The 24500-nt window shown below is 44.1% G+C and overlaps 1 protein-coding gene across 2 annotated transcripts in view; it reads left to right on the forward strand.

Moving 5' to 3' along the window:
- The window catches only part of STYXL2 (serine/threonine/tyrosine interacting like 2), a 38886-nt gene that overhangs the window by 6805 nt on the left and 7581 nt on the right, over positions 1-24500 (forward strand). For both annotated transcript variants that reach the window (XM_080824614.1, XM_080824615.1), the window contains exons 3-5: positions 17118-17212; positions 20765-20996; positions 22694-22911. In XM_080824614.1, the coding sequence (XP_080680740.1) occupies positions 17118-17212; positions 20765-20996; positions 22694-22911 (545 nt within the window). The remainder of the gene's footprint in view (positions 1-17117; positions 17213-20764; positions 20997-22693; positions 22912-24500) is intronic.

The raw sequence follows: 24500 nt of genomic DNA on the forward strand, positions 1-24500 counted from the left end.
AACCTGAGGTATAAACTATGAGAGCTGCGCTGGCTTTTGAGTCATCATTCAGTCAATCCCATTGCATTACAGACCAGGCCGAAACCAGCCCAGAGGAAGGAGTCTATAGTATCTTTAAAAATGGAAAGGCAGGGGTGTCTGGGTGGTGTAGTTGTTAAGCATCTGCCTTGGGCTCAGGTCATGATCCCGGGGTCCTAGGATCAAGCTCCCTGCTCAGCGAGCAGCCTGCTTCTCCCTCTCGCACTCCCCTGCTTGTGTTCTCTCTCTTGCTGTCTCTCTCTCTCTTTGTATCAAATAAAATTTTTTTAAAAAAGTGAAAAGGCGGAGGCACCTAGGTGGCTTAGTCGGTTAAGTGTTTGCCTTTGGCTCAGGTCATGATCTCAGAGTTGTGAGATCAAGTCCTGGGATGGCTCTTGCTCAGCTGGGAGTTTGCTTCTCCTTCTGCTTGCTGCCCCATGGCTTGTGCTCTCTGTTTCTCTCTCTCTCTCTCTCTCTCTCTCTTTCTCTGATAAATAAATAAAATCTTTTTAAAAACTGAAAAAGCAATCCACAGGTCAGAAGAAAAATTTGCAAGTCACATATCTGATAAAGAAGCTGTATCCAGAATATATTTTTAAAAACCTCTCGAAACCTACTAAAAAAGAAACAAACAACCCAAACTGAAAATGGACAAAAGACTTGAACAGATACTTCACCAGAGAAGGTATGTGGCTGGCAAATAAGCACATGAAAAGAGCCTCAAAATCCTTAGTCATTAGGGGAATGCAAATTAAAACCATAATGAGATATGATCACATACCTACTAGAATACCTAAAATTAAAAAGATTGACCATCCCAAATACTGGGGAAAATGTGGAGTACCCAGAATCCCACTGCTGGTGGAAATGTGAAAAGGTACAATCGTTTTATAAAACTCCTTTTTTTTTTTTTAAAGATTTTATTTATTTATTTGACAGAGAGAGAGAGAGATCACAAGTAGACAGAGAGGCAGGCAGAGAGAGGGGGGGAAGCAGGCTCCCTGCTGAACAGAGAGCCCCATGAGGAGCTCGATCCCAGGACCCTGAGATCATGACCTGAGCCGAAGGCAGAGGCTTAACTTACTGAGCCACCCCTATAAAACTCCTTTAAAAAGTGAAACATACACCTGCTTAAAAGGACACCTACTCCTATATGATCTAGTCATTCTATGCCAGGGTATTTCCTCAAGAGACATGGAAGCCTACATCCATACAAAGACTTGTACATGAATGTTTAGAGCAACCTTATCTGTAATAGCCTAGAAACAACCCAAATGTCCATCAGCCAGTGAACAGGTAAATACACTGTGATAAATTTATATTCATGAATACTATTCAGCAGAAAAAAGGAACGAATTATTGATTCATACAACAACATAGATGAATCACGACATAACTGTGCTAACTGAAAGCAGTCAGACAAAAAAGAATACATACTAAATGATTCAATTTATATAAAATTCCGGAAAATGCAGATGATTCTGTATGGGGACAGAAAGCAGATCAGTGGTTGCTGGGAAGAGTGTAGGGCCCAGAGAGGGTCGAGGGGAGCTTACCAAGGGGCGTGAGGGAACTTTGGAGGCTCATAGGTAGGTTCACAGCCTTGAATGTGCTGATGGTTTCACAGTTGTATACGTTTTTCAAATGTTAACTGTTCTGTACACCTTAAATATGTGCCATTTATGTAGCAATTATCCCTCAGAAAGCTGTGCTTTTTTTGAGAGCTTTGAAGGGGAAGTAAAACTCTTCTAGAAGGCAGCTTAGTGTTGTGGAAAGAACTTAAATGGCATAATCGAGGCCAAGATCAAAGTCAGGTCTGCTCTCCCCCTTATTAGCCATGAGAGCTTGTTTAAGTTACTTAATCATGAAATTGGAATACCAGTTCACCCAGTGGTACAAATTAAATAATATAACGTATGTTGTTTATATGATCTCTGATATATAACATGCACTGTTATAACATGTATATAAAGGCAAATTAGGTGAAAAATGGTGGTTCTCTTTTCCTTTTTGGAGGAAGACATCTGCCAGTAACTGAGGATGTCGAGAATTTTTTGTTTAACCAGAGACCCACCCACTCTAGTTAAGATGCCACGTTTCTCTTGTTCTGCTCTAAGCGAATACTGTATTCTGAGCGACTCATCATCACCACTGTTGTTGGTCTCCAGCCTGAACAGTTCCCCGTGTACTTAATTTGTGCCTGGAATCCCATCCTTCTTGTTTTATCTCTTCAGTTAAAGGCTTGAGCATTTGTGAAATTAAATAGACACTGAGTCAGCAAATACCCCACCAGCGACTGTCAGTCCTGGTTTCCTGAGGCTGCTGTAACAAATTCCCACAAACAGAGCTGTTTTAAAACAACACAGATACATTCTCTCAGAGTTTTAGAGGCCATAAGTCTGAAATCAAGGTGTTGGTAGGGCCACCCTCCCTGTGAAGATTTTAGGAGGGCTTCCTTGCCTCTCCCAACTTCCGGCGGCTCTGGGAGTTTCTCGACTGTGGCTGTGTACCTCCAACCTCTGCCTCCGTCTTCATATGTCTTCTCTTCTCTCTCTTCTCTGTGTGTCCTGCTTAAGGACATTTGCCATTGATCTTAGGGCCCATCCAAATACAGGATGATCTCATCTCAAGATCCCTTTTCCAAGTAAAATTGCATGCACAGGTTCTGGGAGACATATGTTTTTGGGGTACCACCATTCAACCTACTAGAGCCCCAGATCCAGCCCCGGAAGACATACATACGCTCTCTGGTACAACCAGGATAGGACCTTGCTGAGTCTACCCTGTGCGGCGGAGAGCCGCTGCCAATCAACCAGAGCTGGTTCATGGATGCAGTCTGCTTGCAGGCCTGGCAGGTGTCTTAACATTTCCAAACTCATCAGTGAATTGAATCCTGGGGTGAACTGAGAACCTGGGAAAGGGGAATAGACAGTGGATAGAGGTGTCAGATCTTCATTTCTGCCTGACTTAAGCACTGACCTCAAATGCTGTAAATTCAAACCAAGGTTTGTGAATCATTCTCTCTGGAAGAAATCCGTCTATCTCCAAGAGAGACAAATTTCCCCAGGTAATTTATGAGTTAACGCTAAAATTTAAAAACTCCTGTCCCATGGGGCAACTTGGTGGGGCTTTGCCTGTATTGATAATCTCCATCAAACCTCTCCACTGCTCCAAAGGAGGAAAATCCTAAGAAATCAGGGTGCTTGTGCTGTGAACCATGTTCAAGTCTGGCCTTCCCCTCTCTTACCAGGAGACCACAGCTCCCCAAGCCCTCTCTTGCAGGTGATCTGTAGCCTACCTCTGCCTCTCCTTTTCCTCCTTAGCTGTGACCAATTTTCATTTCCTTTCCAAATGAAGGATCAGACTTCTTCATCCTTCTCTGGTTCTGATTTGGAAAATGTTTTTCTGTTTTCCTTTATTTCTTCTCTTCTTTTTTTTTAGTTTTTTTTTTTAAATTAACATATAATGTATTATTTACTCCAGGGCTACAGGTCTCTGAATCATCAGTCTTACACAATTCACAGCACTCACCATAGGATATACCCTCCCCAGTGTCCATAACCCAGCCACCCTATCCCTAGCCCCCCATCCCCCAGCAACCCTTAGTTTGTTTCCTGAGATTGAGTCTTTTATGGTTTATCTCCTCCCCAGTTCCATCTTGTTTCATTTTTTCCCTTCCTACCCCACACGACCCACCGTCCTGTCTCTTAAATTCCTCATGTCAGAGAGATCATATGATAATTATCTTTCTCTGATTAGCTTATTTCGCTCAGCATAATACCCTCTAGTTCCATCCACGTTGTTGCAAATGGCAGGATTTCGGGGTGTGTGTGTGTGTGTGTGTGTGTATAAATATATATATATATATGATATATATATATAAAGATATATATAACAGATAAATGGATAAGGAAGATATAGTGTGTGTGTATAAATATATATTTATATATATTTTTATATATATAAATAAAAATATATATAAAAATAAAATATATAAATATAAATATATAAATATATAAATATAATTAAATTAAATATATATAAATATATATATATTTATACACACACACACACACACACACACACACTATATCTTCCTTATCCATTTATCTGTTGATAGACATCTAGGTTCTTTCCATAGTTTGGCTATTGTGGACATTGCTGCTATAAACATTCAGGTGCACGTGTCCCTTCAGATCACTACATTTGTATCTTTAGGGTAAAGACCCAGTAGTGCGATTGCTGGGTCATAGGGTAGCTCTATTTTCAACTTTTTGAGAAACCTCCTTACTGGTTTCCAGAGTGGCAGCACGAGCTTGCATTCCCACCAACAGTGTAGGAAGGTTCCCCTTTCTCTGCATCGTCGCCAACATCTGTTCTTTCCTGACTGGTTAATTTTAGCTATTCTGACTGGTATGAGGTGGTATCTGACTGTGGTTTTGATTTGTATTTCCCTGATGCCGAGAGATGTTGAGCACTTTTTCATATGTCTGTTGGCCATTTGGCTGTGTTTGCCGAAATGTATGTTCAGGGCTTTCTGCCATTTCTTGATTGGTTTATTTGTTCTTTGGGTGTTGAGTTTGATAAGTTCATTATAGATTTTGGAGACTAGCTGTTTATCTGATATGTCATTTGCAAATATCTTCTCCCATTGTCAGTTGTCTTTTGGTTTTGTTGACTGTTTCCTTTACTGTGCAAAAGCTTTGATCTTGATGAAGTTCATTTAAATAAATAGCTCATTTATGCCCTTGCTTCCCTTGCCTTTGGCAAAGTTTGTCGGAGGAAGTTACTGCAGATGAGGTCAAAGAGGTTGCTGCCTGTGTTCTCCTCAAGGATTCTGATGGATTCCTGTCTCACATTGAGGTCTTTCATCCATTTGACTCTATTTCTGTGTGTGGTGTAAGGAAATGGTCCAGTTTCATTCTTCTGCATGTGGCTGTCCAATTCTCCCAACACCATTTGTTGAAGAGACTGTCTTTTTTTCCACTGGACATTCTTTCCTGCTTTGTCAAAAATTAGTTGATCATAGAGTTGGGGTTCCATTTCTGGGCTCTCTATTCTGTACCATTGATCTATGTGTCTGTTTTTGTGCCAGTACCGTACTGTCTTGATGATGACAGCTTTGTAATAGAGCTTGAAGTCTGGAATTGTGATGCCACTAGCTTTGGTTTTCTTTTTCAACATTCCTCTGCATATCAGCAGTCTTTTCTGGTTCCATATAAATTTTAGGATTATTTGTTCCATTTATTTGCAAGAAAATGATGGTACTTTGATGGGGACTGCATTAAGTGTGTAGATTGCTCTAAGTAGCATAGACATTTTCACAATATTTGTTCTTCCAATCCAAGAGCATGGAATGTTTCTCCATTTCTTTGTGTCTTCCTCAATTTCTTTCATGAGTACTTTATAGTTTTATGAGTATAGATTCTTTACCTCTTTGGCTAGGTTTATTCCTAGGTATCTTATGCTTTTGGATTCAGTTGTAAATGGGGTTGACTCCTTAATTTCTTTCTTCTGTCTTATTCTTAGTGTATAGAAATGCAACTGATTTCTGTGCATTGATTTTATATGCTGACACTTTACTGAATTCCTGTATGAGTTCTAGCAGTTTTGGAGTGGAGTCTTTTGGATTTTCCACATAAAGTATCATATCATCTGCTAAGAGTGAGAGTTTGACTTCTTTGTTGATTTGGATGCCTTTTATTTTTTTCGTTGTCTAATTGCTGAGGCTAGAACTTCTAGTACTATGTTGAATAGCATAGTGGTGATAGTGGACAGCCCTGCCATGTTCCTGACCTTAGGGGAAAAGCTCTCAGTTTTTCCTCATTGAGAATGATATTTGCTGTGGGTTATTCATGATGGCTTTTATGATATTGATGTATGTACTCTCCATCCCTACACTTTGAAGAGTTTTGATCAAGAAAAGATGCTGTACTTTGTCAGATGCTCTTTCAGCATCTACTGAAGGTATCATATGGTTCTTGTTCTTTCTGTTACTAATGTATTGTATCACATTGATTGATTTATGGATGTTGAACCAACCTTGCAGCCCAGGAATACATCCCACTTGGTCGTGCTGAATAATCTTTTTAATGGACTGTTGGATCCTTCTGGCTAGTATTTTGGTGAGAAGTTTTGCATCTGTGTTTATCAAGGATATTGGTCTGAAATTCTCCTTTTTGATGGGTCTTTGTCTGCTTTTGGAATCAAGGTAGTGCTGGCCTCATAAAATGAGTTTGGAAGTTCTCCTTCCATTTCTGTTGTTTTTGAACAGTTTCAGGAGACTAGGTATTAATTCTTCTTTAAATGTTTGGTAGAATTCCCCTGGGAAGCCGTCTGGCCCTGAGCTCTTGTTTGGGAGATTTTTAATGACTGCTTCAATCTCCTTACTGGTTATGGGTCTGTTCAGGTTTTCTATTTCTTCCTGGCTCAGTTTTGGTAGTTTATATGTTTCCAGGAATGCATCCATTTCTTCCAGATTGTCAAATTTGCTGGTGTATAGTTGCTCATAATATGTTCTTGTAATTGTTTGTATTTCTTTGGTGTTAGTTGTGACCTCGCCTCTTTCATTCATGATTTTATTAATTTGGGTCCTTCCCCCCCCCTCTTTTTTTGGTAAGTCTGGCCAGGGGTTTATCAATCTTACTAATTCTTTCAAAGAACCAGCTCCTGATTTTGTTGATTTGTTCTGTTGTCCTTTTGGTTTCTATTTCATAGATTTCTGCTCTCATCTTTTTTTTTTTTTAAGATTTTATTTATTTGACAGAGAGAGATCACAAGTAGGCAGAGAGGCAGGCAGAGAGAGAGAGAGGGAAGCAGGCTCCCCGCTGAGCAGGGAGCCTGATGCGGTACTCGATCCCAGGACCCTGAGATCATGACCTGAGCCGAAGGCAGCGGCCCAACCCACTGAGCCACCCAGGTGCCCCTCTGCTCTTATCTTTATGATTTTTCTTCTCCTGCTGGGTTTAGGCTTTCTTTGCTGCTCTTTCTCCAGCTCCTTTAGGTGTAGGGTTAGGTTGTGTACTTGAGACCTTTCTTATTTCTTGTATTGCTATATACTTTCCTCTCAGGACCGCCTTTGCTGTGTCCCAAAGATTTTGAACAGTTGTGTTTTCCTATTCATTTGTTTCCATGAATTTTTTAAAATTCTTCTTTAATTTCCTGGTCAACCCATTCCTTAGTAGGATGTTCTTCAGCGTCCATGTATTTGAGTTCTTTCCAACTTTCCTCTTGTGTTTGGGTTCTAGTTTCAAAGCATTGTGGTCTGAAAATATGCGAGAAATGATCCCAGTCTTTAGGTGCCAGTTGAGACCTGATTTATGACCCAGGATGTGATCTATTCTGGACAATGTCCCATGTACACTAGAGAAGAATGTGTATTCTCTTGCTTTGGGATGGGATGTTCTGAATATATCTGTGATGTCCATCTGGTCCAATGTGTCTTTTAAAGCCTTTGTTTCCTTATTGATCTTTTGCTGAGATGATCTGTCCATTTCAATGAGGGAAGTGTTTAAGTCCCCTACTATTACTGTATTATTTGTCGATGTGTTTCTTGGATTTTGTTATTAATTGGTTTATATAATTGGCTGCTCCCAGGTTAGGGGCATAGATATTTTAAATTGTTAGATCTTCTTGTTGGACAGACCCTTTAAGTATGGTATAGTGTCCTTTCTCATCTCTTATTATAGTCTTTGGCTTAAAATCTAATTGATCTGATAAAAGGATTGCCACCCCAGCTTTCTTTTGATGTCCATTAGCATGGTAAATGGTTTTCCACCCCCTCACTTTCAATCTGGAGGTGTCTTAGGTTCTACAGTGAGCTTCTTACAGACAGCATATTGATGGGTCATGTTTTTTTATCCATTCTGATACCCTGTGTCTTTTGATTAGGGCATTTAGCCCATTTACATTCAGGGTAACTATTGAGAGATATGGATTTAGTGCCATTGAATTGCCTGTAAGGTGACTGTTACTGTATATTGTCTCTCTTCCATTCTGGTCTGTTGCTTTTGGGCTCGCTCTTTGCTCTGAGATCCCTTCCAATATTTCCTGTGGGGCTGGTTTGGTGTTTGAAAATTCTTTTAGCTTTTGCTTGTCCTGGAAGCTTTTTATCTCTCCTTCTATTTTCAATGACAGCCTAGCTGGATATAGTATTGTTGGCTGCATATTTTTCTTGTTTAGTGCTCTGATATGTCATGCCAGTCCTTTCTGGTCTGCCAGGTCTCTGTGGATAGGTCTGCTGCCAGTCTAATATTTCTACCATTGTATGTTACAGACCTCTTGTCCTGAGCTGCTTTCAGGGTTTTCTCTTTGTCACTGACACTTGTAAGTTTTACTGTTAGATGACAGGTTGTGGACCTATTTTTATTGATTTTGAGGGGGGTTCTCTGTGTCTCCTGGATTTTGATGCTTGTTCCTTTTGCCAAATTAGGGAAATTCTCTCCAATAATTGTCTCCAGTATACCTTCTGCCCCCCTCCCCCAGTCTTTCTTCTGGGAGCCCAGTTATTTTAATACTGTTTCGTCTTATGGTATCACTTATCTCTTGAATTCTCTTCTTGTGGTCCCATAGTTGTTTGTCTCTCTTTTTCTCAGCTTCTTTATTCTTCATCATTTGGTCTTCTATATCACTCATTCTCTCTTCTGCCTCATTTATCATAGCAGTAAGAGCCTCCATTTTTTATTGTATTTCATTGATAGCTTTTTTATTTCAACTTTAGATTTTAGTTCTTTTATGTCTCCAGAAAGGGTTTCTCTAGTATCTTCCATGCCTTTTTTGAGTCCAGCTAGCATCTTGATAATCGTCATTCTGAACTCTATTTCTGACATCTTACTAATGATTGATTAGGTCCCTAACCATCAGTACTGCCTCTTGTTCTTTTTTTTTGAAGTGAGTTTTTCCACCTTGTCATTTTATCCAGATTGATTAGATGAATGAGGGAACAAAATACTAAAAAGGTAGCAATGACCCCAGGAAAATACAAACTAACCAAATCAGAGGAGACCCAAAACCTGGGGGAGAAGAAAGGAGGGGGGGAAAAATATATATATATATATATATATATATGTTAGACTGGTGAATAGAACAGAGCCACACACTTGATTATGGGTGTATATTGGTCTGTTAGAAGAGATTGAAGGGATAGAAGGGATGGAATATGATAAGATAGAAGGGATGGAATATGACTGTAATGGTGAAAATTTTAAAAGATTCTAAGAAAGGAATTGATATGGTAAGTTGGTTGAAAAAAGAAAAAAAAAGGAGGAAAGAATGTGATCAGGCTGGAGAGTAGAACAAAGCCATGCTCCAGTTATAAGGTATATTTGATCTGTTAGAAGAAACTGTAGCCCAAAATTTTAAAGAAAGAAAAACCTATATGTATACAAAAAATAAGCTTAAATACAATGAAGGCATAATATATGAGTATAACAATGAAAATTTAAAAAGATTTTTTAAAAAGGTATTCATAAGGTAAAGTAGTTTAAAAATGTTAAAAGAGGAAATAGGAAAAGGTTTTAAAAAATAGAATAAGAAAAAAATAAAATTCTAAAATATTTAACTTTGAATGACTGAAGAATCATGGGGAAAAAGCCATGCATTCTATGTACTGTATTCCCGTATCTCTGAATTGGTTGGTGAACTTGGTCTTGGCTGGATGTCCTTCCTGATCTTCTGGGGGAGGGGCCTGTTGCCGTGATTCTCAAACGTCTTTGTCCGAGGCAGAACCGCACCGCCCTTGCCAGGGACGGGGCTAAGCAATCTGCTCGGGTTCAGGTCAGAGCTTTTGTTCCCTGAGCGCTTTCCGCACGGCTTTGGAGGATGGGAATGAAGATGGCGGCTGCCCAGTCTCCAACTCGGGGAGCCAAGAGCTTGGCACCCCACTCCTGGGTGCGTCCTCAGAAAAAAGCCGTCAGTCCCTCTCGTCTCCCTGGTCTCCGTCGGTGCTCTGAGCTCACCCGGCCTGTGACAGTGTTTCTGTCTCTGGCGCGTGGCCCCCTTTGGAGTCTCCAAACCCGGCAGATTCCTGTCCTGCGCTCCTGTGCCGCTCCTCCTAGAGGAGGAAGGTGAGTCTCCCCAGACCTGCCACTTGTGGGGTCCCTGCTTGAGGAGCAGTGGCCCGACTGTGCCTCAGATGACAATTTAAGGTAACCCCGAGCTGAGAGCCTACTCTCCCTACTCCAGTACCTGGGAGCTCTGCCACACTCAGTCACCCCCGGTCTTTTTGTGACCTCACGGGTCCTGAGACCACACTGTCCCTATGAGGGCTCCACCCCTGCTTAACCTCTGGAGTGACGTCCCTCAGCGGAGCAGATTTCTAAAAGTTCCGATTTTGTGCTCCACTGCTCTCTCACTTGCCGGGAGCCAGCCCTCCCCCCACGGTCTATATTCCCATATGTCGCCTCGGATTCACTTCTCTGCACATCCGACCTTCCAGAAAGTGGTCGATTTCTCTTCATAGAATTGTCGCTGCTCTTCTCTTCTATCTCTTGTTGAGTTTGTCGGTGCTGAGAATGGTTTGAGAACTACCCACCCGGACTCCTGGGACCCCACGATATTTAGGTCTCCTGCTCCTCTGCCACCTTGCTCCTCTCCCCTGTTTTCCTTTATTTCTTTCCAAGTTAAAATACATTTCTTGCTTTGGCTTTTTGGATCTGAAATTGTTAAGCCTTTACAGTTTCTAGAACTCCTTGATTATCTGCTCAGGCCATCTCTTGTGACAGAATTTTCCCAGCCACCTTTGGTGAAGTTCCTTAACTATGTTGTGCTTTCCTACAGGGAGGTCTCCAAGGCTGGTAACAGCAGGTGGGACTGAAATGGGGGCATGAAGTGTCAGGTCTGTGTGTCCTTGGGAAACGGCTACTCCTAGCTACCCTTTCTCTTTTCTGTTTCGTTTTCCGTGAAGATTTTCACAGCTTTCACAAAGCCTGACAGAAGCAGCTTGCTATAAATCAATTTGCTTTCATTTGCTGACTTCCTCTCCTTCTTTGGAACCTGAACTTTGCCTGTGCGGTCACTTTCTCTGGAGTGAATGTACACTTAGAAGAAACTCAGAAATCTGTTCCTCTTTTGCAAAAGCCAAATCAAGATAGACACCCCCTCCTGGGCCGCTGTGTCCATTGCATTTCCAAGGGACTCCTTGAAATGAACTCATCAGCTGGCAGGGGGTCTGGGTTGAAGGACCTGCTCTGTGCCTTGACAACCTGACAATTGGTTTAAAGCAGTGTATTTCAAACTTTGGTGACTGTTATCCAGGGTAAGACATGCCATTTACAGCTCAACTCAGAACATACATTCAGGTCGGTATTAAAAAAAAAAAATAGGTTTCACAAAATTATATTTATCTTAAAATGGATAGTACTAGTCTACTCTCTTTTTCTTTCTCTCTTTCTCCTCCCCTCCCTTCCCCTCTCTTCTCTTCCCTCCCTCCGGCCCTTCCTTCCTTCCTTCCTTCCTTTTCCAGATGCCAGGCAGGACCCATTGAATTGATTTTATGATACACTAATGGGTCACAGTCTGCAATTTTGAAAAACACAGGTTTAGAGAAAATGGCACCAGTCTCCTGCTCTTGGTTAGGAAGTCCATCAAACTCTGCTTTATTGTTTCTCTTTCAAATCACCCTCAAGGCTTTTTAGCTGCTGCTTTGTGAACCTGTGATGAGGGTATATCGATCCTAGATTCTCTCCTACCGCCCAGCTTTTTGAGCAGCCAGCCCTCGCTGCTTTCCAATCAGGGTGTGAGTGTCATTTCACTCTGTCTCAGGTCTGCGGTAGAGGCACAGATGTGGTCATAAATCAAAACCTCTAGAGCCACTGTCTCACTGACCTTGCAAATATAAACAGGGCCGGTGGTTCAGGGTCTCGCTTTCCTTCCTCTTTTCTCTCCCTGCAGGCCTGCTTCTCCATGGAAAACAAAGGAACCCCTTCTCTGTGCCTAAACTTTGTTCTCCACTGGGTCCTTCTGGGGTCCCACCCCCGCACTTGACTTAGTAAAATGTATCCGTGGCAAAACAATTTAGGACTGTTAGGTTTGCATCTCCTTTTCCCTTAGCAGGTGACTCATGATTTACATCCTAGACTCAATGGTATGTAATGCTGAGCTCAGTTTACTGTTGTTCACATGTTTGCCTGAGCAGCCGAGAAGAGACATGTCGTGGGGCTGGGGAGAGAAGCTGTTCTTCACACCCTCTCTTCTCAATCATAAAACCGCCAGCTTCTGGAAAGTGTACTGGATACAGTCTTCCAGAGTCTCCTCCTCATGGACTCCTTACCTGAAGTTCCATCTTGACTCCCCACAAGAAGGAAGGATGTTTCTCTGTCATTTCTATTTTCAGGTTTTAATTTCAAATTCTCCCCCATCAAACTCACAGCCTCAGAGTTCAGGTACATTTAGGACAGATTCTCAGTTCCCTGTGTTTGTCATGTGAAACCAAATCCACACAATCTAAAGCCAGTGTTGTTGAGGAAAATTGGCCCGATCGCGGGCTTGCCGATCCTTCCAGGCGGGAATCTAGGTGAGGCAGCCGGGTGGGCTCCTTCCAAGGCTTTCTGCACGCCTGACCGGTGAGGGCTCCTCTGTCCCTCTTCAGGTCGTGCCCATTGTTTGGAATACTGACTACAGATGTGACAAAGCCTCAGAGCTGTGGAGGCCTGAGAAACAGAAAACTGACCTGTAGGATTGAGGAGGGGATGTGCCAGGAGCGAGCCCCTCTCAGCCCCACATACCGCAGGGGTTTTCTGCCAATTCCCTGGTCAGGGTTTTGCTTTGATTCCGCCCCCACCCCCAAGCTCGTTTTACATAATACTGACCCTTAATAAACAAAATGGTTGTTTTTTTAATTTATAATTAATTTTTAAAATTTATACTAATAATAGTATAAATTAAAAATTAATAGTATAAATAATATTAATTGTTTATAAATAAAAGAGTAAAACTTCCTTAATAAATACTGTTTACTTATGAGGATCTCACTCACATTTATGTAACAGTTGAGGTTCCAACTCTAGTTTTGTGAGATGTTGCTGGTTTCACATAGACGGCCCTTAAAGCTGGGCCCAGATGCTCACAGGTTCTGGCGTGGTGACTGGGTTTGCTCTCCTACTGGTGTTACTTTGTCGTTACTTCCCAACTGAAACAAATCTGGGTCGTTCGCTGCTATTTATTAGGTTCTATATCACCTTTAGGGAGAAGGGCGCCTTAGCATTTGCTCAAGTCTCACTTTGAAGCCCTTGGAATAGCACTGTGCCTGTTAACCTGTAGCTACTTAACAAATTTACCCCCAAACCTAAGGACTTAAGGCAATGATTTTATTTCGCTCCCCTCGTTGTGGGTTAGGAATTTGGACAGGAGTCCACTGGGCAGCTTGTATGTGTGGTGTCAGCTGGGGCGGTTTGACAGAGGGAGGAGCCACGTCTAAGAGACACATCCATGTGGCCATCTATTGGCCGGGAGCTCAGCAGGAGCAGTTGACATGGCTTTGTCAGCTCGGTGGTCCTGAGGTAGTGGGACTTCTTACAGAAAGCTCAGGGCTTCCAATGAGAAAGGCACGAGAGCCAGACTGAGGCTCAGACTGCCAGTGTCACTTTTACCATATTTTGTTGATGAAAACAGTCACAGGTCAGCCAGATTCAAGGCAAGTGTGAGGAGTGTCCCAGATCCGGGGCCACCTTTAATCTATCCTAAGAAAAAATTACTAACAGTCAACACCGGCCTCCGAGATTGTATCCAACTTGGCCTCACAAGGGCAGAGAGTGAGCATGAACAGAACACAGTTAGGAGCATGGTTTTGCTTCTGGGCTTGCTACGGTATCCAGTGAAATAATGAGCAAGTAGCAGATACTTGATAAATACCTGTTGCTAATTGTTGAAGCTGCTATATTAGCTATGAGGCAGACCCATACTGGGGACCAGTTCAGTCCATCAGTGAATCAGAAAATCCCTATTAAGCATTTACTCTGTGCCAGACATTGTTCCCGGTGCTGGGAACATAACAGTCTTCAAAGTACCAGGCATGGTCCCTGCCTCATAGAGGGTATGCTTAAGTAGAGGAGATGGGTATTTATCAAATGATTTCATAAATAAAAGTAAAATTGCATCTGCTAGAAGCACCATAAAGGAAAGGCATATGGTGCAATGAGAGGCAGAGATCAGGGAGAAGAGAAGACTGAACTGAGATCTCAAAGAAAGGCACAGTGGGAATGAGGGAGCATCTAGGCCGTGAAAGTAGGCTTCTGCAAAGCCCCAGGGCAGAAGGAAGCTTGGTGGGGACGGGAAGCCTTTCTAGCTTCCTAGAAAGGAGTGAACCAGAGGGAAGCCAGTGTAAGCTGAGGCTGGAAAGGAGAAAGAGGACAGAGACAGCAGGGCCCTGGAGACCATTGGGTTTGCTCACCAAGGTGATATTGGACATTTTGCCCAGTACCTGGCATATTCCATCCATTTATCCATCCATCTGTCTGTTCATCCATCTACCTGTCTGTCCACCCACCATCCATTCAGTCTGATCTCAGTCTGCCTGATCTCCTTCCATGGGCTGGCGATATGGGGGTAAATAAATTGACCTAATGTGTGCCTCTGCAGAGCCCATGCCCGCCCTCACCAGGTGTTCCACTCTGTACTACCTTTGCCAAATAATGAGACCTCTGCGGTTCTAATATGCAAGGATAATATCCCACTGACTTTGCCCTTAATCTACCCCCACCCCCACCATCATACTTACTTAAGAATGCATCTTCTTGAGTACTTGGAGTACTAGAGGAGTACTCTGCACTAGAATGGGAATCCAACACAACTGCTCTTGGAAATCCCTCAGGAATACCAACAATAATTCTACACGGTGCTGTCCCTTATGCTGCACTGGCAAGTCTAGCAACATTCTGGGTAGAGTCATAGGCTACTCCTTTCTTTTGGCAAAGGTTTTTCTTTCTCCATAGCCTTACTAGCCCTAAGCACGCCTGTCTCCCAAGGGAGGACTCTCATGTAGATTTCTACCATGAGAAAATTGTTCTGCTAATCAATTCAACTAAACTTATTTTTGCTCAACTTAGCTCCATTCAGTTCAGCTGGACCCAGCACAACTCAACCCCATCCATCCATGCATCTTTGTACCATCTGTGCTTTCAACAAGTATTTTAGAAGTACTTTTCTGTGTCAAAGTCTATGTTGGACTTGGGGATCCACCAATCGACTCCGCCTCCCCTGTCTAATCTAAATGGTATCTTGTAGTGGAGAGAAGATTGGACTTTGAGCAGGGTTGCCCTGTATTTGCCTCCTAGCCCTGCCTCTTATTTACTGCCTTGGGGAATTTTATTAGCTTGTCTGGGCCACAGTTTCCTCATTTTTTTTTAAAGATTTTATTTATTCATTTGGCAGACACAGATCACAAGTTGGCAGAGAGGGAGAGAGGAGGAAGCAGGCTCCCCGCTGAGCAGATAGCCCGATGAGGGGCTCGATCCCAGGACCCTGGAATCATGACCTGAGCCGAAGGCAGAGGCCCCAACCCACCGAGCCACCCAGGCGCCCCCAGTTTCCTCATTTTAAAGCGGGAATAATAATACCTACAGAGTGGGAATCTGTTAGGATTAAGTTCATAGAAGGACTCAAAAATGGTGTCCATTCCCAACACAATGGATGAAAATAAGCCAACAAACATCATTGGGAAGTTAGACACCACAAACCAAAAGATCCTGTGGCTTTCATAAAGATAAACTAAGTTAGTTATAAGGATCATGAAACACATGGACTTCAGACATTTAAAAGCAAAAAGACAGTAGAACAGAGGTTCCAGTCCTGCGTAAGCTGGCAAACACCCATCACTCTCTCATGGATTGCCTTTGTAAAACTTGAACAGAAGGATACCACAACTGTTTGAAGACTCTGAAAAGTAAATAGTAGCAGGCCGATTGAGAAAGACAGAATTCAAAGTTCAACCAGACCAGCAATGGGACTATCATTTTTCCCCCTCTAGAATACTGCTGTGACTCAAGGCAGTGTGACAGCAATGGCAGCAATAGCCTGAGGTTCCTAAAAAATGGAATATTATTCAGTAACAAATTATTGATTAATGCAGTACAATAGATGACTTGTAGATTCATTTTGCTAACTGAAATAAGCCAGAACCAAAAGACTGTGGTATGATTTAATTTATATAACATTCTGGAAAAAGCCACACTGTAGGGACAGAAAACAGATCAGTGATTGGCAGGGGATGAGGTTCAGGGAGGGGTTGACTATAAAAGGGTAACATAAGGGAATTTGTGTGATGGGGAAAATTTTTCTTTAAGCTCTTTGGACCTAAAGGAAAGACTAAGCAAAAAAAGAAAAAGTAGACCCAAAGTTTACCCCAATGCCTGGAAGAGATGAACCCACAAAGGTGGGGGGGGCACCCACCTTGATACTATGGTCCTATCCCTTGTTTCTGCCCCAATTCACTATGTTCCTCATATCCCTTTGGACATGTCTGTTGAATTATTTCTGGAAAATTGCTTGAGATTTACCTAAGTTACTTGATTGCATCCCTGGGCTCAGGCTGAACCTTGATTTCTTGTGTTCAGAATCAGGACTGTGCATCTGAGCATACCTTCCCGTTTCCCTGTGCCAGCCCATCATTCTTAGCCCATTGTCTTTCAAACAGGACAAGGATACAGGGCATGGAGGGAATGATGGCAGCCTGCCAGCCCATCAATCCCGCAGAACCTTAGTAACAGCATAGTTAGGGACATCCTAGAGTACTGATGACGGAGAAAGAGGGGCAAGAGGGAAAAAATTATCAACAGCACATCCAAGGGTGGGAACCCGGTAGAGGAAGGAAAATCACATCGGGGTGAGTTCTCCCCAACCACAGTTGTATGCCTTTCCCTCCACAGCCTAGACTACTATGTCCTTAAACATCAACTCACATTAATGCTAACTCTGGTTTGAAATCGGGTGGCAACTGACCCACAGTGTTCAGCATTCTCGGGTTCTTAAACTTAGGAAGGCTTTCCCTTTATCTCTCATTGTTGTCTACTGTGCCTAAAATCAGGTCCAAGTTTCTTGTCTAAAAAGAATGCCTCCCATTCAGATGCTACCCAGAGTCATCTCACACAGATACCCTCTTCTCTTAGGTACTCGATGGTCTCAGATGCAGAAACAGAAAGCATTTTCATGGAGCCCATTCACCTCTCTTCAGCTGTTGCGGCTAAGCAGATCATCAGTGAAGGTAATGCCATCAGAAGGTGGGTGGGAGCAGGGAGAGTCCACAGCTCATCTGGGAACCCTTGGAAAGGGCCCTTTGGAAGAGGTCAAGGTGCTTCCCAGGTGCTACCCATCCCATTAAGAGGAGCAGATCCAAAGAAGGCAGTTCTGCCAATACAACTCATCATCAACCTTCATGAACCCGAGGTGGAAATGATTAGGTATGCGTGTGAGTAATTCTCTTGAGTTAACAGCCAGGGAGGCAGTTCCAATGTGCTCCTGTGGCCTCCCATTCCATTTTTCAGTTCATCTCAGGGATTCTGGGGTGGCTTATTCTAGACACACAGACCTGAAAGCCCAAGAAATGACCAGAAGCACCCAGAGAGTTCTGCTCAAAGGGATATCTGGATTTAGATCTGCATGTCCACTAGTGTTTGAAGGTGGTTTTCAATCTGAATTATGTTAGGGAAAGGTAGAGTGGGGAGAAAGGTTAATATGGTAAATTTTGGAGCAGAAAGCATGCTATGTGTTTCATTCAAGGATAGTTATCCTGATTGGATGGATTTTTCTTAAATCAATTTTGGAACAAATTTCTTTTCTCCTCTCTTTGCCCTCGGGGTCTCTGCTTCTACTGTGGGCTGGGGCTGGATATAGCAGCATTGGTAATGACACGGGTCCTGCTGGGCTTTGGGCATCACCACTGCTGGTGGCCATGATCCTTTCCCTGGCTTTAAGCATTGAGAACCACACATGCAGCCCCTTCTCCATGTATCCCAGCTCCTTCTCAGTCCCCAGGCCCTTTGGGTTCCCACAGGGTCCCTGAGGATACCTAGATCTCCTGTCCACCTGCTGAAGAGCCAGAAATTCCATTTGCTGCTGCTTGTGGTAGGAGCAGCCTCGGAGGCCCCATCTTCTCGAGGAACTCTCACGTTCTTTTCTATTTTCTTTTACTACACTGCCCGGGGTCTCTCTTCCCTTGCTCCAAGCCAGACGCAAGTGGCTTCACCCAGTACATCTCTCTGAATTGATCCCAGCACCTAGCTCTGGAAGTTCTTTTTTCCCTCCTCTGTGTTTGGGAACTTCCCTCACCTGCCAGCCTGCAACATCTCTGCTTTGTGCTTTACTCTCCGGACCCCTCTCCATGCTTGGGTTCCTGATAAGTGAAAATCTAGGAGTTGTGAGAAAATCATCTTCTCTTTGAAAACTTCACTCTCAAGCCTAGAGAATGATAATCATATGTCTACAGGACATGGCACACTTAGATTGAAATCTGAAATGAAGCAATGGCTTTTTTTTTTTTTTCTTTCGAAGTTTTATCTACTCTCCCCTTGTCTGGGGCATTAAGCCTAAGTTTCCTTTTTCTTAGTGGCTGACTGGTGGTGGGGGAAGAAAAAAATATATGCCAGAGAAAGCAAAATGAATCAAGTGATATTTCAAAACATTGCCCTCCTCACCAGTGATCAGGGGGATAAAAACATTTTTTGAAGAACCCTTCACTTTCATGGAAGTCTTCATATGCCATGCCTCTGAAAAAGCTTAGAGGAGAGGTGTATAGGCTTTGTTTTCTTCTGAAGAAGCCTTAAGGTAGTAGAAATAATGGGAGGAATTGAGGCAGGGAGGGAGGCCGAGGGTGGGCCAGAGACCTTGGGAAGGCAGGAACGCCAGTAGGAATGAAGGGCTGGGACATTTGTTTTTAAACTGGAAAGGAGGGGGCGCCTGGGTGGCTCAGTGGGTTAAAGCCTCTGCCTTCGGCTCAGGTCATGATCTCAGGGTCCTGGGATCCCTCATTGGGCTCTCTGCTCAAGCGGGGAGCCTGCTTCCTCCTCTCTCTGCCTGACTCTCTGCCTACATGTGATCTCTGTCTGCTGAATACATAAATAAAAATCTTTAAAAAAAAAAAACTGGAAAGGGAAAAAAATCAAGACAACAGCCAGCTATATAAATAGCTGAGGAAGACAGTGCTGTGTATTTTAATGAGACATCAGGGAGTTTAATCTTTTACATGCAGTAAAGGAGAGATGTCTCAGTTAGGGGAGGGCGGGAAAGGGGCTTTCGCATTTGCTAGGTAAGATCCCAGGAGAGCCCGGGGAGAAGACCCAGTGGTAGAGAGAATAGGATCGCTTCATCTATTTTTAAACAAAATAGAGCTCTGGGATCCGAGGGCTTTTTTCTTCTTTCTGCTTTTGAACCGGAGATCAGAGAACATTTAGAGCTGAGATCTGACGCAGGGATATGGGGGCCCATCAAGTGGTTCAGAAAAGGGAAAAGAGGGAGAAGAGCTGTAGGGAAACGGAGCGCTCGGTCCTGGGCAGAACCCGGGACTCCCAGGACCCGCAGACCTCGAGCAGCCAGCCCGGCTCACAGACACCTGTCGTCCGTGAAGGGCTGGGCCCTATTTGCCAAACGTGGCTCTGCTCTCCACCCATCAGGGAGAGAGACGGTGCCCGCAAGAGGTTGTGGCCAATGCAGGCGACACTCCTTTCTTACTGTTTCCCTCCTCTCTATTCAATATTTTTGGCTATTAAGTGGCCCAGAGGTTTTGCCCTCCACTATTCTTATATACCTTCTCAGAGAAAGAAATATCTTACTTTCCTCCTAAATTTGATCATTGGGAACGAACATATTAGGAGAAGGAGATAAAGGTTCACTGGAGATATGGGTGAATAGATTTTGAATTCATTTGGTTTGGTTCTGTTTTTTAAGATTTTATTTATTTATTTGTCAGAGAGCACAAGCAGGGGAGCAGCAGGCAGAGGGAGGAGCAGGCTCCCTGCTGAGCAAGGAGCCTGAGGCGGGACTTGATCTCAGGACCCTGGGATCATGACCAGAGCTGAAAGCAGACCCTTAACTGACTGAGCCACCCAGGCGTCCCTTGAATTCATTTGGAATCTGATCTTTTCTGAACTGTTGGCAGAAAGGCCAGGAATGCTGTTTAGGGACTATCAGGGGAGTTCATGGCAAACCTTTGCCCCCTGCCAGAGAGCGGGGGGCTGAGACTCACAGGCGCTTACTCCAGAAGCAGACAATAAATGAAATGAACGAGTAAATTAAATGTGTATGAGAAAGTGCCCTGACATACATGCTGTAAGTTTTTACTTTGCCCAAGTTATCTGCATTCCGAATGTAAAGGAGTCAAACTAATAAAGTGAATTCTGTTGTGAAAGAATGCCACCGATTCATTTGGTAAGTGCTTCCAGTTTATACGGAGCACTGTGGGAGCTGTAGGTGTGAATCACACCTACGACAGGTACTTAAGGACCTTGCTCTAAGACATTATAAGCCGGCTTTGGAAAAATGCAGGAGGGAGTAAGGGAAACCAGTGTCTTTTCACCTCCACCTCTCTACCTATACGGCTGCTGTTCCTGACCATAAGTGTACGGACTGAGGCAGTACCCACCCTCACCCATCCCCCCCTCACCCATCCCCCCAGCCCCCAGACTTTCATTAAGTGCTCCCTGGTATTTCACCCCATGCCCGGAGTTCTAGCAGCAGACTGGCCAAGACCAAATTCTCCTGAGGAACAGGGAGGGCCACAGTATTCTTAACTCTAACGAGAGTGCTGCCTGTCCTTCTCTAGAATTCAAGCCACGGCGGAGCAGAGCTGAGGCCGAGTGTCCAGGCATGCTGGAGTCGGCCGAGCAGCTGCTGGTAGAGGACCTGTACAACCGTGTCAGGGAGAAGATGGATGACACCAGCCTGTACAACACCCCCTGTGTCCTGGATTTACAGCGGGCCTTGGTCCAAGACCGCCAGGAGGCCCCCTGGAATGAGGTGGATGAAGTCTGGCCCAATGTCTTCATAGCAGAGAAGTGAGTCTGACCGCGGTGGGCCGTGCCCCTCTGTCCTACCCTCTCGGTGCCTGAGAGAGATGAAACTCCCTCCACTTTAGGCAAAGTCTGCAAGAGCTCCATCCAGCAAAGTGATGCTGTCTGATGGGACATTTGGAGCCAGTGATGACACTGACTTATATGTTATTACCAACCAATGAAAACTTTCACAATATAGTAAGGAGAAATAGGTTACAAATTATGTGTGTATATATATGTATCTATATACATATATATGTATACACACATATATAATATGATGCTAGTTGACCAATGTATAGATGTGTGTATGCACTTTTGCACAGACAACAATCAGACACAAATAGGATAAAACAGTGACGATATTCTCTAGTAGACAGTTCTACAAGTGATTTTTATTTTCTTCTTTAGGTTTCTTTTGAATTGTACAGATTTCCTAGAGTAAACATTTGTTGTTTGCATAACCAGAAAAAAATGTTACTTTTAAAAAGTTTGTGAGTGGTTTTCAAAACAAAATGTGAAACCTTTCACTCACGTCGTATTCCTGGAGGATCTTGCCCACGTATAATTAGTACCATGAGGCTAGTTTGTGAAACTGATTTTTGCTGATCCATTGACTACTTAATGAGATACTCTCTCTGCGTAGCTACTCATACATGCAGAAGCAAAGGAGGATATTTGGGGCCCCCATGGTGGCAGGCAGTCGGGAAGATCACTCTGGATGGTCAGGCTCATACTCCACTGGGAGTAATGAGTTGCCCAGACCTGATTCCTGGAGCTGGGCACGAAGTCCTAAGTGATCTCTAGCTAGCTCTGTAGACCCAGAAACATTCCCATTGCACTCACCAGGGACCCCAGACACCTCCAGCCTCTTCAAACGAGGCTCGACTTACTTTGCTGCAGCAAACAGAGCTCTCAACTAGAAACCAGAAACACCTGTCCTGGTTCAGTCTTTTTTTTTTTTTTTTCTTTCCGTCTTGGGAAGTCATAAAAGCTCTCAGCTTCATTTTTATAATCTTCGAATGGGAATAAAAAGTTACCCTGCCTACCTCTTGAGTTTATTATTAGGGATAAAGTCAAAGAATGCATGTAAAAGGACTTTGGAAAGTATGGCAGGCCGTATCAATGTGAAGCATGTCCACTTTGATTATTACTCTTGTCTGCTACTTTTGTGTCTTGATGAATGTCCATTTCCAAGGCAAAGAATTTTATTTTATTTTTTTAATATTTTATTTATTTGACACAGAGAGATCACAAGTAGGGAGAGAGGCAGGCAGAGAGAGAGAGAAGGAGGAGGAAGTAGGCTCCCTGCCAAGCAGAGAGCCCAATGCAGGACTCGATCCCAGGACCCTGAGATCATGACCTGAGCCAAAGGCTGAAGCTTTAACCCACTGAGCCACCCAGGCGCCCCAAGGCAAAGAATTTTAAACCAGAGATCTCTAGTCCAAAGGTTTCCTGGCATATCAGTCTTGTTCTTCTCTTCATTCTACCCTCTCCTGCCCAGCTCCCTGTCCCAACTCTCCCTGGCCCCTTTTTAGAACCCCATTTGCAGTGAGCCCCAGACCCTGGACAGCAGAGAAGGAGGCAATCCCCCAGCTCTGTCCTCCCTGACCCAGCCAAAGCAGGCTCCCAGTGTCAGGGGTAATGTGCCTTTCTAGCTCAGACTCTGGCAGAAATTATCTCTGCCTCTCTCTCCCCAGGAGTGTAGCTGTGAACAAGGGGAGGCTGAAGAGGCTGGGAATTACTCACATTCTGAATGCCGCTCATGGCACCGGCGTCTACACTGGGCCCGAATTCTACACTGGCCTGGAGATTCAGTACTTGGGTGTGGAGGTGGATGACTTTCCCGAGGTGGACATCTCCCAGCATTTCCGGAAGGCTGCTGAGTTCCTTGATGAAGCCTTGCTGACCTACAGAGGTGAGGTGGTGGTGGTGGGGGGGGGTTCTGCCTGCCCCAGGCTGCTAGAATTCCACCATGGGAGAAGGGATTGTCTGTCTTAAGAAGGCTGTGGTCTCGTTCTAAGAAGAGGGGAAAGGAAAGGATGATCATTCATCTTTGCAGTGATTACCGAGGGCCGAACCCGTGCCAGGCACTGTTCTGGCTGCTGCGGTGAGAGGTACAGAAAAAGCTCCTGAACTCGAATCTCACACTACAGTGAGGGCAGAGAAAATTACAAAGAAAACTGGCAGAGAGTGACAAGAGTGAGGCAGAGACCAGCTAGGATGATGCGTTGGAGTGACCAACTAGCCCAGTTGAGAGGTCCTCTCCGAGAAGAGGACATTTAAGCAGAGTGACAAGGAGGAACTCGCCGTGGAAAAATCGGAGGAAGGGCGTCCCTGGCAAGGAGACATGCTGGCGCAGAGCTCCCACCATAGAACAAGCTTGGTGTGTGCGGGATCCCGGGCTCGTGTGGGTCAGCATGGTGGCTGAGGGCTAGAGAGGCAGGGGCCCCGTCGTGCAGAAAGTGGAAGGGCAAAGTGAGGGAGCTGAGCAGTGCCTTGGTCTCATCTACAGTTTAGAAAACTCTCTGGTCTTGGGAGACTGCGGCAGTAGGAGGGTAGGAGTGGGAGCAAGGAGAGCGGTGCTGAGGCTGTGGCTGTCATCCAGGATGGCCCAAGATGACCCAAGACTCAGCCGTAGAGTTGACAGGACACCTCAGTGGAGTCAGGCTGCAGCCCATGCCGTGGGGGCGGCTGGGAGTTCAGGATCCATAGTCAGAAACCCCAGGCTTGAGTCAAGGCTTTGCTACATGATCTCCATTCCGCAGGACCCCAGGCTGTTTCTCTCTCCAGGAGAACCCCAGTTTCCTTGTATATACAACAAAGATGAAAGATATAATCCTTCTAACATTGCTGTGAGGACTAACATTTTATTGTTTTTATTAAGATTTTGACAGAGAGAGAGAACACAAGTAGGCAGAGAGGCAGGCAGAGAGGGAGGGGGATGCAGGCTCCCTGCTGAGCAGAGAGACCGACATGGGGCTTGATCCCGGGACCCTGAGACCATGAACTGAGCCAAACGCAGAGGCTTAACCCACTTAGCCACTCAGGTGCCCCGAGGACTAACATTTTTTTTTTTTAAGATTTTACTTATTTATTTGACAGACAGAGATCACAAGTAGGCAGAGAGGCAGGCAGAGAGAGAGGAGGAAGCAGGCTCCCCGCTGAGCAGAGAGCCCGATACGGGGCTCGATCCCAGGACCCTGAGATCATGACCTGAGCCGAAGGCAGGGGCTTAACCCACTGAGCCACCCAGGCGCCGAGGACTAACATTTTAAAAGACGCCTAAAAGCTTACTTAGCACAGCCCCTGGCACATCTATACATGTATGCATATATGTGTATATTTATAAATATATGTATGTGTATCTATACATAGACTATTTTTATAGAAATATTTTTATTAAAATGAAATTTATAAATTTATAAATTTAGTATATATGTTACATATGTATGTATATATATGAAATAGTTTTCTCCTCTTTCAATGCCTAAAAAAAAGCAACAG

The sequence above is a fragment of the Martes martes genome, assembly GCF_963455335.1.
Source record: "Martes martes genome assembly, chromosome: 15".
In the NCBI taxonomy this organism is placed as follows: domain Eukaryota; kingdom Metazoa; phylum Chordata; class Mammalia; order Carnivora; family Mustelidae; genus Martes; species Martes martes.